The sequence below is a fragment of the Durio zibethinus genome, chromosome 23 (assembly GCF_047325235.1).
Source record: "Durio zibethinus cultivar Kanyao isolate XHJ-2024 chromosome 23, ASM4732523v1, whole genome shotgun sequence".
Lineage (NCBI taxonomy): Eukaryota > Viridiplantae > Streptophyta > Magnoliopsida > Malvales > Malvaceae > Durio > Durio zibethinus.
In genome coordinates, this window is record NC_143184.1 from 4,646,164 (window position 1) to 4,661,001 (window position 14,838).

General features: G+C 33.6%; 2 protein-coding genes across 4 annotated transcripts; one reads left to right on the plus strand and one right to left on the minus strand.

Annotated features, from left to right (window-relative positions):
- Positions 1–3,235: 3,235 nt before the first annotated feature.
- LOC111314198 (gibberellin receptor GID1B-like) lies at positions 3,236–5,778 on the plus strand. Its single transcript, XM_022915322.2, has 2 exons — positions 3,236–3,636; positions 4,271–5,778. The coding sequence occupies exons 1-2, from the start codon at positions 3,598–3,600 to the stop codon at positions 5,264–5,266; spliced, it is 1,035 nt and encodes a 344-aa protein (XP_022771057.1). The 5' UTR covers positions 3,236–3,597; the 3' UTR covers positions 5,267–5,778.
- A 2,888-nt stretch (positions 5,779–8,666) lies between these two features.
- On the minus strand, positions 8,667–13,564 carry LOC111314199 (pentatricopeptide repeat-containing protein At2g30780-like). Of its 3 annotated transcripts, XR_016332294.1 has the most exons (4): positions 12,904–13,564; positions 11,485–12,719; positions 10,114–10,148; positions 8,667–9,256 (listed from the first exon to the last, which is right to left on the minus strand). XR_016332294.1 is itself a non-coding variant. In XM_022915324.2 (2 exons), the coding sequence occupies exons 1-2, from the start codon at positions 13,354–13,356 to the stop codon at positions 11,595–11,597; spliced, it is 1,578 nt and encodes a 525-aa protein (XP_022771059.1). In that variant the 5' UTR covers positions 13,357–13,563; the 3' UTR covers positions 10,189–11,594. The 3 variants fall into 3 exon arrangements, 1 of the variants encoding a protein (XP_022771059.1); XR_002693122.2 differs by lacking the exon at positions 8,667–9,256 and having other exon boundaries at positions 9,869–10,148; XM_022915324.2 differs by lacking the exons at positions 8,667–9,256; positions 10,114–10,148 and having other exon boundaries at positions 10,189–12,719; positions 12,904–13,563.
- Between the last annotated feature and the right edge of the window lie 1,274 nt (positions 13,565–14,838).

Sequence of the window (14,838 nt, forward strand, 5' to 3'; positions counted from 1 at the left end):
TTAATTCTCTACTAACGAAAAACAGTTATTTTTAATTTATAAAATTAAATTTATATGTTTAATTATAATTTTAAAATTTATATTAATTATTTAAATTATATAATTAAAATTTTTTTTAAAGATAAATTATTATATTTTAATTTTTACATATATCAAATATAAAATAAAATAAATATATTTCTTAAATTATAAGTAATGAGATTTTTTAAAATTTTATATAAATTTAAAAGTTTTTCTAAATATAGACAAATTTTTAATTCAATTCACGAAAATTTTAAATTGTGTAGTAAATAGTAAGTTTTATGTACAAAATATCATAAATAATTTCCCTTTTTAAAATTTATTTTTGCAGTAGATAGAGGGGAAAAGGGTAATTGACCCAACGGGCGGAAGCAGCCGAAAGCTGTTCCTAGTTGTTGACCTAACGCATTAGCAGCCAAAACTGAGGTGGGCCGCACCTTAACTTGCTTTGGAACAAAAAAAAAAAAAAAAAAACAAAATAAAAGCTCCCAACCCAAAAACATAACCAAAGATAAATACAACTACTAATTTTTGTATTGTATATATATATATATATAGCTTGGCTTAAACAAAAGACAGAGAGCGACACGTAGTCTGAAGCTGGACAAGAAGAAGAAGAAAATTAAAAAAAAAATAATAAATGAATAAAAGAAAGAAAGAAAGTAGAGAAGCGGAGAAAAAGAGAAGTAGCAATTACAAAGCAACACGGCTATATCTGTGTGCGTGGCACATGCATAGCCACCTTCGTATACGACAACACATTAGTTTTTTCTTTGCCGTTGCCTATTGGCTATTATTGCTCCTGCTTGCGATTGTGTTACTCCATTTCCACTCGTTTCATTTTATTTGTTTACTAAGGAAAATTTAATGCTCTTATTTTATCTTATACAATAATGGTGGCCTCACTTTGCATAATGTTATTTAAAAAACAATTTACATTAAGTAACGTGATCGAAATAATTAATTAAAATTAAAAATAAATTATCACCGGACATGTAAATAGTTCACGATGTGTTAATTTAAATGCTCTTTCGAAAGTTACTTTTAAATGTTAATTATAGTATATATAGATATTTAATTTTTTTTTATAATGATCGGAATTATAATCATGAAAGGATATTAAATTTATAAAAATAAAATTTTATTGTAAAATACACTAAAATTATTATTTTTTTTTTGTGAAAATCAAAGAGGAATAAAGAATTGGAGAGTGATGAATAAATATTTGACTCTATTTTTGTTATTGATGATTTTTTTTTTCTTCTAATAGAGAAAAAATCAATGAGATTGAAGATGATATTTGGCTGTTAGTGTTTAGTTATTATTGACTTATTCTATGAGTTTGGTAAAAAATCAATATCGAAGGAGAAGATAAGCTGTACGTAACATGTGTCAATAAACATATATATCATACAATTACATGTTTTTGGATTATTCTTTTACACTGGTATTTGAAAATCTTATTTTATTTAATTTTTAATATTTTCTCATTGTTTTGTCATCCAATCGTCACTATCAATTGTTGATTATAAAAAACCACTGGTGCTTTTCTCTTTCATTGCCTATACGAGGCGGGGGCAAGAAGGAAAAAAAAAAGTCTTGGATCGGAAAAAATTGGAGGAAAGAACAGAAGAAAATCTAAGGGCAATTGGGTATATTCAAATCCAAACAATGTAAGGGATACAATATTTGTTAGACTTTTACTCAAGAAAAGACAAAATAATCAATGGTCCCGATTGGCTTTAAGTACAAATAAGCATGTCTCCAATAAAGTACCCAGCGTTTTCTTTCGAGTTTGTTTTGTCAACATTTTTTTTTGCTCCCCTAATCATGGCTTTGATCTTTTCATCAAACAAAACCAACGGTGGAGATTCATTCGTAGGACCCACCTAATATATTAGAGGAAAAATCTATCAATTAACCCCAAAAGCAGGATGAAACGAGAACACGTGGCGATTTCGGAGGGCTTATTGCCCATCATGGTTCTGGAACCGGTAGAGTTTTTTTTCTCTTCTTTGATAATCGGATCGACTTGTTTGAAAAATGAGACCTTTGAGGAAGTGTGTTCATGTGGGGCCCGTCAATAATGGGAGCTTCCACGATGCCACGTGTCCAAATCCCACGAATGATAGATATATACACTCTCCTATGGAATACGACAAAATCCACAGCCCAGATGACCCCAGAAGAAAACCAAAAACAAAAAGAAGAAAAAGCCTTCGCCCCCAGGCTCTGACAAAAACCATGCCGTCACGTGCTTTCCACTCCCCGACAAACACGTGTCGTTCTCAGTGGCTGTTTCGTGGTTTTGTGGGGGAAGAGGAGGGTAGCTTCGGGATTTCAGGAGGGGGCTTGGGCAAAAGAGTCGAGACGGAACCCTTTGTCGCCACGTGCCTTGGCGTCGGCCGCACGCAGGAAACTCTTGTCTCCTTCTCATTTGTTTCCAGCGAAAATTTCTGTTCAGTACAGCTATTGCCAGGGCCAGATTTTGGCTATTTCCAGAAACCGTCCGAAGAATTACCGCCCTTTTACATTTTTTTTTTATATATTTTTAAAAAATATTGATCCTATGTACAAGCTTCAAGTACAAATTTTTATGGAACAAGGAATATACGAAATTGTGAAATTATCCTTTCTTTTTTTTTTTATCACAAACACAATTATCTAAAATACTATTTTTTGCCCTAAAACAAAAATAAATAAAATTTTGATATGCTAATTATTATTAGTAGATAAAAAAGCATCCTTATTTTCAAAAAAAAGGAAAGAAACACAACAGATAAATGATTAAAAAAAAAACCGAAGCAGAAAGGAGGAGTGGCAATAGCCATAGCCAAATCTATAAAAATGAAAATGTTGGGTAGCAAACGGGAGTACAAGTAGAAACCAAAAAAAGAGAATTTCAATTAATAAACAATAAAATATAATATTGATACATATGTAAAAAAGAAAAAAAAAATGAAGTTAGTTTATAGAAGGAAAAAAAGGGAAAGGGCAGGGGATAGGGACGTGGGACCCAAATAAACAGTTTATTCGGCCGCCCCGCTTGTCGTCTCTTTCGTCTACGTCCTCCTCCGTCGTTTCTCTCTTTCTCTCTCCCCCCCGTTTGACTCATTAAAAACATTTCCCTTCTCTGTCTCTCTCTCTCTCTCTATATTTTATGTACTTGCATTGTTTAACGCAGATATATATATATATATATATATATAGCTTTGCATTTTCTATCTCTTTTATTTGAAGAGTCTTTTTTCTCTTTCTCTCTCTCTCTTTTATATTTTCTTGGAGGTTCCTTGTTTCAGAAAGGAAGTGTCTCTTCTTGTTCAGAAAAAAAAAATTCAGAACCAGGAATCAATCAAAAAGAAAAGGAGGGGACTGGGGTGATAATCTAGTACAAAGAAAAGACACCCCGAGAAACCAGATAAGAGAAGAAGGGGGGGCATACACATGATGAACTCTTGCTTTTGTTTGTTGTTATGATTCTGCGTTTGTGAAGATTAGTTTCATTTCCTAGGTGGGCTTTTAATCCTCTTCCTTTTTGTTTTCCTTCTTGGTTTTTGGAGTCTGGTTTGTTGAGCCATGGCTGGTAGCAATGAAGTCAACCTCAATGAATCCAAGGTATTTTCTTTCATTTTCCTTTTAGGTAGACAATTGGGGTTTATTTGGAAGATTAAATGGTGATTTTGTTCTTACGGTCTTTGTTTTGTTTTCAACAGTTTTTATTCTAGCAAGTTGATGTTATGGGGGATTTGACTTTCATTTCGAGCAAATCGAGTTGCTTTTTTTTTTTTTTCAACTTGGGTTCGAAAGATTTTGACCTTTTTCTCGGGGTTTTATTGTTGGTTTTAACCGAATTTTTGTCCAATTATATACTGTTCTGAATAACGGAATAATTTGTGGGAGTGTTTTGATTTTACATTTTTACTTTTGTTTTCTTCAAAAATTTTAATGTTGCTATAGTCTGTTATGTTCAAGAATAATTTGGTTGAAGAAAAGGTTAGAAATTCAACTTTGATTTGAAGATTTTGGAGTTGTGTTTTGGCCCCCACTGCTTCTTTTCCTATTTTGGCGCTAAGTCTATATTCCTCATCCCACAATTTGCTTGCTGGTCTATGGAGGTTTTTTTTGGGTGATATTTTTCTCTGCGTTGCCATATGATCAGTCTCTTTCTCAGTTTTCAAGTCTATGAGCGCATTAATATTGATGAGCAAAGCTTATAATTGCTCTGATTATATGCTATTGTTTTTTGTAGAGGGTTGTTCCGTTGAATACATGGGTCCTCATTTCCAATTTCAAGCTAGCATACAATCTACAGCGCCGTCCAGATGGAACCTTTAACAGAGACTTATCGGAGTTCCTTGACCGCAAAGTCTCTGCCAATATCAACCCTGTTGATGGGGTTTTCTCGTTTGATCATGTCGATGGAGCCACCGGTCTTCTTAACAGGGTTTATCAGCCTTCTTCTCAGAATGAGGCTCAATGGGGCATTGTGGACCTTGAAAAACCTTTGAGCACCACTGAGATTGTTCCAGTCATAGTCTTCTTTCATGGTGGAAGTTTCACTCATTCCTCTGCCAATAGTGCTATCTACGACACCTTTTGTCGCCGCCTCGTTAGCATTTGTAAAGCTGTTGTGGTGTCTGTAAATTATCGCAGATCACCTGAACACGGATACCCTTGTGCATATGATGATGGTTGGGCAGCTCTTAAGTGGGTTAAATCAAGAACTTGGCTTCAAAGTGGAAAGGATTCTAAAGTCTATGTTTACTTGGCTGGAGATAGTTCTGGCGGAAATATAGCTCACCATGTAGCCGTGAGAGCAGCAGAAGCAGATGTTGAGGTATTAGGTAACATTCTTCTTCATCCAATGTTTGGTGGGCAGATGAGAACAGAATCAGAAAAGAGATTGGATGGGAAGTATTTTGTCACACTGCAAGACCGTGATTGGTATTGGAGAGCTTATCTACCAGAAGGAGAAGATAGAGACCATCCGGCGTGTAATCCGTTTGGCCCCAGGGGCAGAAGCCTTGAAGGACTCAAGTTTCCAAAAAGTCTTGTTGTTGTAGCTGGTTTGGATCTCATTCAAGATTGGCAATTAGCATATGTTACAGGACTTGATAAATCCGGTCAAAAGGTGAAACTTCTTTTCCTAGAGAAGGCTACAATCGGGTTCTACTTCTTGCCTAATAACGATCACTTCTATTGCCTCATGGAGGAGATAAAGAACTTCGTGAATTCTAACTGTTAATAGTCTACTTGACCTTAACTACAGGCAGAATACGTAAACAAAGCTTGACAATTCACTCCGTATTTTCCCTTTCGAAGTCGTGGTGTGTAGTTATAAGCTTTTGTAGTGTTATTACTTCTTACTTATTTTTGTGGTGGTGGTGGTCGAATTCTTCACCTCTGGGGACCGGTTGTTTTCACTTGGAAGACGATTTCCTAAGGTTTTCTTTTAGATGGATAAAGATATTATTGTGAGAAGGCCTGTTTCATTGGTTCCAAGGATAGGAACTTGTTTATAAAGTTGATGGCATTCGCTGAGCCGCCAGATATAAAAATGCTTACCCCAGTCAGCTTCCGGCCACAAAGAGAAGTGTATGGGTAAATGTTTGGTGGTTGATCAATTGGTTCAAAGAATTGGTAATTGTTTAGCACTAATTTCAGAACAAGGATTGGAATATATCCATCTTGTTATGAACTTGTAATTTATATACTTGTGTTCTAGAGTTAAATATAAAGATTTTGTTCTCTGTCAAACTTTGCTTCTGGGTATCAAACATCTCTTGAAGAGCCAAGTTTTCGATCTTTTTCTGCTTTATTCGCCACATCCCTTGTTATGATGAAGCAGATCCTTCGAAACCAAAATGTTATATTGGAATGGAGAGGCATTTTCCTTATTCAACAAGCTTTTTGCAGTGCGTATCCAGGGGATGAGATAATAAACCAGCGGTAGGTTTCAGATAGTCGGTCTTTTGTCTGCTAGGCATGGCAAATGCTTTTTTCTTTTGATAAAAATCTCCATCGATGATGAAGTGCCGTTGTGTTCACAGGATTCATATTGTAGGGGGTTTGGTTTTTTTAAATCCATTGGCAAGTTGGAACCTTGAACTTGGTAAGCCTGCAAGACCCTTAAATTTCTAAGTGGGAGGATACTTGTTTTACCAAGTCAAGGTAAACACCCCTAGAAAATGGCATGATTTTTTGGCTTACATGAGGGGCATCTTAACTATCTATTTTGTGTACCAGATGCGTCACGAAAAGATGAGAAACTATAGATAATATTTCATATACTATTATATGCTTCAATATTTTCCAACCAACCATTCAGCCAATCGTTTCCACTCTAATAAATACTTGACAGTTGAGAAGAAAATTCAACTACTTTATAAAATTTTTTTTAAATAATTAATTAATTAAAGAAAGGATTAGATGATTGGTAGCAGTAACTTGATTGAATGCCAATTTGGTAGGCGTTTCCCTTCAAGGATTTAAAACTCAAATTTGGTGGTGAAAAGCTTAGTTGTAATTTGTAAATGTAATGAAAGCGTGCACAAAGATGGCGTGTGGCGTGGCGGACCACGTAGGCAACCATTTTCGTCACTCTAAAGACAAAACCAAATCCCCAACCAATCAAAAATTTTTGGAAGCATAAATAATAAAATGATGATTGGATTGAAAGTCAAAATCGTGGGTTTTGTCATCTTTCCCACATCGTTTCGGTTCAATTTTGATTTTTCTTTATTTTAGGAGACATCTTGTCAGCTCGTCTATGGATTTTTTTTGGAGTTTGAGATAAATGGCCAAATCCAAGAGAAATTTGTTTTATTTATTTATTATTATTTTTTTTAATGTTAGAAAGGAAACTCTTCAAATAGTGGTTGGGAATTTTGGAAGTACTCTGAGGGACCACTTTTGAAAAAACTTCTAACAAAACAAAAAAAAAAGATTTAAAATTCAGGCTGTTGGATTGCTTTAAAGGGTTTAATGGCCACTAAGTGGTAGGAAGAGGTAAGCTCTAGACAAGGACATGGAACCCTGTCTTCAATTGACTTTTGAGGCCTTTGCTTAGAATATATGCTTAGTTTTTTGCATCTGCCAATCACCAAAATATTCACCCTCTTTTTAATTTTCATCATATTAACTTTTGTTCTTTAACCTTTTATTGTGTAAATTAAGATCATCAATGACCAATGAATTTCATCCATTGTTTTCTTCATTGTCTTATTATGAGGCTGTCCTATTGTGAATTAACTGTTTATGTCTTTGAAAAATATTCTCTAATACGACAAGGTGTAGTCATTGTCAAGAAACTGTCTTTTTATTCAATAACGATTAGATTAGGAACAAAATCCTTGACCTACTTCCTCAGTTGCCTCACAATGTTCCACTACTTTACTATTGTCATTGCTTGCCGACTTGAAACTTTGCTCCCCCTTTCACACTAATCTTTATTCCATTTCCCAAGTCACCCTTCCTAAATTATTCTTTCAGCCTCACACTAAGATCTAAGTTGAAAACTCTCTACCCTTCAACTCTATCAATCTGAGGGTCCTTTCTATTCCAATTAAAAATGTGCATTTATCATTAATTCATTTGAAATTTATTGATTTAAGATGTATTTGGTATTGGGTTTAGATCTTTTTGTTAATTTGATTGTGTATCTAATATCATCGTCGTGTCATCTAAATTGAAAAAGATTTAATCTTAAATTACATTTGAGTGAAAAAAATAGTAATTTCTTAAAGTAATGGTTAATTTTTAATACAATTAAATTAAGTTTTTTATTTAATCACTAAGTCATTGATTCAGTGGTACTAAATCTGATTTCAAAATTAAATATTTCAAATTCAAATTTCGATCACAATTCAAAAGACAATAAAATAAGTTTTTGTAACTAATAAATTTATACTCAATCCTTTCAAGGCAAGTAAGATGTTAAGATTTATTTTTAAATTGTTTTTATAAAAAAAATAAATTATTGACATGAAAATTTAACCTTAAAATCGTAAAATAGTTAGTAATATTTTGACTTGCTGTGATGATAAATGCTATGTTAATCAATGTAGGTTTTAAATCACATTAAAAATGTATTCTAAATAGTAATCTATGAAAACATTGAGCGATAGATAGAGGAATCGGTAGTGGACAACAAGAATAAAACATGAGTAAATACAAGAATAAGGCTGACAAGTATAGATAAGCCCGAAAAGGAAAATGGAAAGGATTGCCATAGTAAAATAAAAAAATGTGGTGGTGGTGGAAAAAATTATATGAAAGTGAAAGGAAAAAAAAAAAAAGAAAAGAAGAAAGAAAGAAAGAATCTTAAACTTCAAGTTTTGGCATCAAATGGAGTTAGTTGAATTCACATGCAAAAATTTGAAATTTCCAGAACAGAGCTTTTTCTTTTCTATGCATGAAAAAGAGACAGGTGGGGAATGATAAAAGATGAAAAAGATGACATCAATCCAACAAACATGAAAGACAAAAGCACTTCACAAATACTGAGTTTTTTTTTTACGTGGTTTTAGTCAACCAATAGTGAGTTTTGTTTTTTCATTTTTTCTGAGGGTGTGTCTCATGCCTGTATCTTCAATTTCAAAAAACCAACCACTGTTGAGCAATTAATGGGCTTTGAACAGAAAAACTAGTAAAAAACATGAGTAGAATATTTGGAGGCAAAACCATAAGAAAAACAATCTAGTACTCGACTTACATGAGATGTTGGAAATTCCCTGAAGGGAAATGAATGTGAAGCGAAAACTTTGGCAGGGGTGGCATTAACCTGTTTCTTCCATCTCAAACATGTTTCCACATGTTTCCTGTATTGTTGCACGTACAGTTTTTCGGTTTGTTCAGCTTTGCTTCCGACATGGTTCAACCGAATTTCGAGTAGTGTTTTTCACCGGCGTGTAAATGTGGTTATATCATCACAAAAAAAAAATCCAAAAAATTAATATTACTCAGTTGACACCAAAGAATGTGCTTCCTAAAGTAGGAAAACATGTTATTTTTACAGCTGCCACAGCCCATAGCCCACAGCTAAATCTTAATTAAATCTGAGAGGTCAACTGGTTTTTCCAAAGAGTCGGCACTCACAGTCGCTCGACAGCAACACTGGATCCAATTGTACGGACGACCCACACCTAAACTCTTTCCATCCCAATAGATCCAAGTAAATTTTATTCAGTTAAGTTATTGATGCATTCCATGCGACTGGGTACATAAAATATTTCAACTGTTAACAAGTGAAATCACAAACAAAAAATCCCATCAAGACATGGCCAGGCCTGAAAAAGTCGCACAGCATTGCTCATTAAGATTCGAGGCAAAAACTTGGGCCCCAATCTAAAAGGTCTACTCTATTGGATGACATGATGCTTAAACAAAGTATAAATCTAGCATGAAATTCAACATACACTATCATCATGTGAGGCCTGTTTTGTATTCCAAAACCAAGAAAAAGAACAAATCATACTAAGTTAGAGTGGACTAAACAGTTCACTTTTACATGTAACCATATGAATTCATTTATTGTTGTCAACTATATGAAATCATATGACTAACAATTTATTATTGTATGATCTATTATTATAAAATCCCAACTCTTTATAAGTATGAGATCTATTTAAGTTCCACGTAACTCACGGGAATGTTCATATGTCGGGTGGTTTATGGTCTTACTTTAAATTTATAGAGAGAACAAAATTGTTAGCAGTAATATGAACCTAGCCTTACTGCCAAACTTGGGTCATTAAAAGGGTGAGAATTAACTCAGCAGGTTATCAAGTATTTGGTGTTAAAAAAAAACTGACACTCATGAAAATGAGAATATTGGCTGCCATACTAATGGAGTAAACTAAGATCATCCCATTCAATATGTACCGAATAATGACTGCCAAGATTGAACCTTAGATGCCACCTTCAGCTCTCTTTCTCACAGATGACAAGCTTTACGACTCCTTTAATTTAAGGTAAAGTTATATCTTTTATAACCCCTATGGTTTGTCAAAAGGCAGGAAGCATGCAAGAAGAAAACATAAGATCTTCAATGTTCTAGTGGATTTTATTCACTCTCTGTGGCAATCAGCTTACCGGTAGTCTCAGCCCATCAAACAATGTAGAACTTTCTGCAATTACATGGATAGCCAGTCAATCGTAGTATATAACCATATGAATAAACACAAAGAACTATGAATATCTTCATTTAGTTTAAAGAATGAGCAATTATTCAACTCAACATGAGTGAATCAGATAAAATGTAGAATTTCACATTTCTCGTCATAACATAGAAAAAAACAATGCCCAGGGTTTAGGGTTTCAGAATTATTTTCAACTAGCAGCTTGCTAGGTAGATAGACTTGGAATGATTTTTAGACTGCATCTAATCACTACCAAGTTAAATAATCTTTTATTGCTATGATGAAGTAAGTTCCTGAAATTGCGTTGAGGCAATTTAAGGAAATTAGCAAGTGAGATAAGTGTCACTGTAGAGGTATTCTTATAGATCAAGAAATGCATGATCCCTCCTGCTCCCTTTCCTTTCAATTCAAAAGATAGATGACACTAGCCAGGTTAAGTTAGTGTAAATTGTAGGACAGAGAGGCAATAAACAGCTAGGTCACCAAAATAATCTGTTGGCATTCAACAAACAATTAATTACTTAATATAACCCAGGGCAGTCCCACATGTTCCAATGTTCCATCAACCACTGAAATATAGATGTTATAGGTTTAGACATGTAGAACCACCTAATAGTCGAAAGCAGCAGCTCATACTCCTTTTTCAATCTAACTGGGTAAGATAAAGCCCACTATATGTCTACTAGCATACAGGCAGGATATTCTGATAGTTACTGAATAATAGAGATATAAGCAAGTGTCACAGGCCAGAAGCCACGCGGGGTGTGACACAAGCAGGAACATTTGGTAGAAAGTGACACCTTGAATATATTTACAGAAACTACGGAGTCCAATTCCAGTTATATTTTCCTATAGCCTTCTCAAGTCATTCTTAGAACCTTGTAATTCCCCACCAGAAACAAATTCTCCTAAACTAATTGTAAAGCTGGCGGACCAATTACAAGGGCAATCCTTTAAAAGTCCACCAGGTCAGATTTATTCCCAACCTCCTTGGAGCTACTATTGGTGTTTGCATAAATTCAGACAAACTAGAATAAAGTTTAGATCTTAGGCTTGGTGAAGGATGTCTAGTGAGTGCAAACGTAAAGTAATTTTTTTGGACCAAATGATGATTGTTATTAAGATGAAGAATAGTTTCACAACATCTGAAAGACCATTGTGGCAGCTGAACGAAACAATAAAAATTGGAAATAAGAGCTCAAGTGATGCAGTAGGGGAGGGCTCAATTACACAATGTATCCTTCCCTAGTAACAACATTTCATGAAACACCAATCAATAGGGAGAGAATGTCAATCAAGAGCAATACCGAGACCAGATGTGTACCTATGGGTAATTTGAAATCTCTATTCTGTGTTATGATCATGATGAACGAGAAATGCTGATTAGCTAAATGTTTCTTGCGACTTCTGCTGGAATATTGCTGCACAAAAGCTTTATGATAGATATGCTCCCAAAGGAATCACATAGCCACGTTTGCACATCAATCCCACTACTTTTTCAACCTTATGTCTGTTACCACTCATTAAGTATGCCTTGTACAATATCACAAATGTCTTTTTGGTGTAAACCAACTTGAAATTGTCCATCTCGTTGAGGACATTCTCCATTTCTTCGAAGCGGTTCTGTGAACCATACATAACCATTTTGCAGTGGTACAAAGACCTGCAGATTCTCCATCCAGCACATTCTGCGCGCTTTAGAAAATTTGCCAGTTTGTCCACAGCATTGTATTGGAAATAAGTTTTGATAATGCAACGCATCAAACGTATTGTCAATACAGCAGTCTTGCGCTCAAAGGCCTCATTAATCAAGTTCTCCATACTCTCTAAATGATTCTCCTGAGCATAAAGTCTAATCAACAACACATTCAACCAAGGCCTGTATTCATTCTCTGGAATTAGCCTTAACAGTTCCTCAATCCTTTTGGTCCTATCCTTGACAGAACTCCTACAATATGCACATATCATGGCCCTAATCAATGGGATTTCCTTGTCATCAACGTGATGCTTTATTATTTGGTATGTCTCTTCCATCTGATCCAATTTCCCCGAGTGTGCATATCCTCGAAGCATCAGCAAATGAGTGTTAATATCAGGCTTAACCAGTCCAGTCTTCATCAACTGAAAAGTTCTTTCCATGCTATCCCACATCCAAGCAGTCACATAACCAGCAATTAAATTGTTATAGGTACTTATATTAGGAGCGAGATTTAAATTTTGAACCTCCTGGAATGTTGCCTCCATGTGATCTATCAGCATCAAACGACCAAAGAGTGATATAAGAATGTTATATGTCACAATTGAAGGACTAAAATTCTTTTCCCTCTTAAAATTCCGAAACACTGATTGACATTTTTCAGCAAAACCATTATACATATAGGCACTCATTAACGCATTGTAAGTAGACTTTTTCTTAAGCTGCTTACTAGCAGCCTCAGCAAAGAGCTCAAAAGCAAGATCTACGTTCTTAGTCCTGCCAGCAATGGTGATACCACTAACATATTCTTTCGCGGTCATGGGATAACCTTGCTCTGCCTTTTTTCTCTTCCAATTAAACACCTGAAGAACAGTATAATATGAAAACAAAATTCTACAATGGAGCTCTGAAACATCCCCCAATTAAGCATTAAAATAAAACCACACTAATAAAGAAAAAAAATCCATAACAAAAACCTAGACAAATTCACCCTAAATTCAAACAAATGAATTTTCTTCTGAAAAGAGGGAAAATAGTAATACATACCTCCATGGCCACATTAGGCGAAGAATTCAAAATTTTCAATAACTCGGAAAAAGCATGGTTAGTACGCACAGCACCCTGAGATTCACAACTCCCAAGTAACCAATCACCTTTCTCCTCCAAAACCCTGACCACTTCCTCCAAACAATCAACACTCTTTACCAATTCATCTCTCAACTGAATCACTTTCCGCGTCAGCTTCTCTGTGAGATGCGGTTGGGGCTCCACCTGAGAAAGCTTGTCAATGAACAAGTCCATAATGTTGCTGGGAAATTTATTGGGCAGCGGAGGGTGCTTGTTCGGGGCAACAGCGTCTCCATAACATTTGTAAAGAGAGGATTTGGGAAGATTGAATAAAACTGGGATTAAAGGTTTGGGTTTTGACGGGTGCCTGTGGAGATTTGATAGCAGCTCTGTTTGGGCTGCTGCGTCTGAGATTTTGAACACGCGCTTCATTGTGATTTTAACGGACGCATGCTTTTCCTTTTAGGGTTTAAGGAGGGTTTTAGTGAATCGGACGATTCTGAAATCAAAAAGGTTGGGGAGGCAATGACTCCGGATTCTAATTTACCCGTGCGGTCCCATTGACTGGAGAAACCGGGTTGGGTCGGGAGGCGGTGCTTCTGAAACAAAACCGGCCGTAGATATAATCTTAAAGGCCTGAGCATCCATTTGGATTAATAGAGAGATTGATTGTTGTGAAATTAAAAATAATAATAAAGGTGAAATTAATTATTAAAATAATAAAATTAAAATTTGTAATGAAAATATATGTTTATATATAAATATAACAGTGAAGATAAAATAAACTATAATAGAAAAATTAAAGATATTAGATGAAAATTTGTATATAATAAAAATTATAAATTATTTTATATCTATAAAATTATAAATAATTAAAAGTTATTAAACTATTTTTATGATAAATAATATTTTTTAATAAATAATTAAAAAATTAATAAAAATACTAGTTTATTATTTTATAATACAATTTTGTTTATTTATTAATTTGTAATATAAATATAAATTTTTTTATATTAATTTATTATATAAATAATAAATTTTATTTATTATTATATAATAAATTAATAAAATTATTTTGTTATTTTTAAATACAAATAAAAAAAAGTTAAATTATATTAAATGAAGGATAAAAAAGTTTAAAAAACGGATGAAGTTCAGCGTTTTTCCACAGGAGCTAAAGACCATCAGTTGACAAGCGCAGCTTAAATTCTTCAATCGTGCTGATGCGTTGAAATCCAATTGAATATTAAAGGCAGATTGGCACAAAATTTTCTGGCAACTGCAATATTGATATTATTGTAAAAAATTATTGTAATAAATTAAAATATTTAAAAAATATGCATAAAATAATAAAAATTTAAAGATATGATATTAATAATAAAATTATTTTACACACACAAATTATGATTTACGATTGACAGTAAAAATATTTTTTAAATATTTTTTAAATTTATAAATTAAAATTTTAAAGTGAAAATTTGCATTTTTGTTGTCTAAAATGAAATTGAATCAAAAGTAACTGTTAAATGGAACACAATTTTCAATTTCAATGCTAAATTAACCATTAATTCTCTTTTGTTAAACTTAAACAGGTTTTATTCAATCGGGGTGAAAATATAAAGAATTTTTTATCTATTTTCTTCAAGGACCAAAATAAATTGATTATGTATGCCTCAAAAAAAAAAAAAATCTTATCATAATAGTAACATCTGGTTCATTAAAAAGTTCTATAATTACAAAAAAAAAAAAAAGGTCTTTTGTCTTGAACAAGTAAATATTCATTTTTAAATCAATAAAACTTTGATTCAGCAGTAAGAGATTTTAAAATTTTAAAGTTTTAGATTCAAGTTTTATTTTGTGTGCATTTTATTATTTAATTAAGTTATAAATTATTAATTAATTATATGAATATAA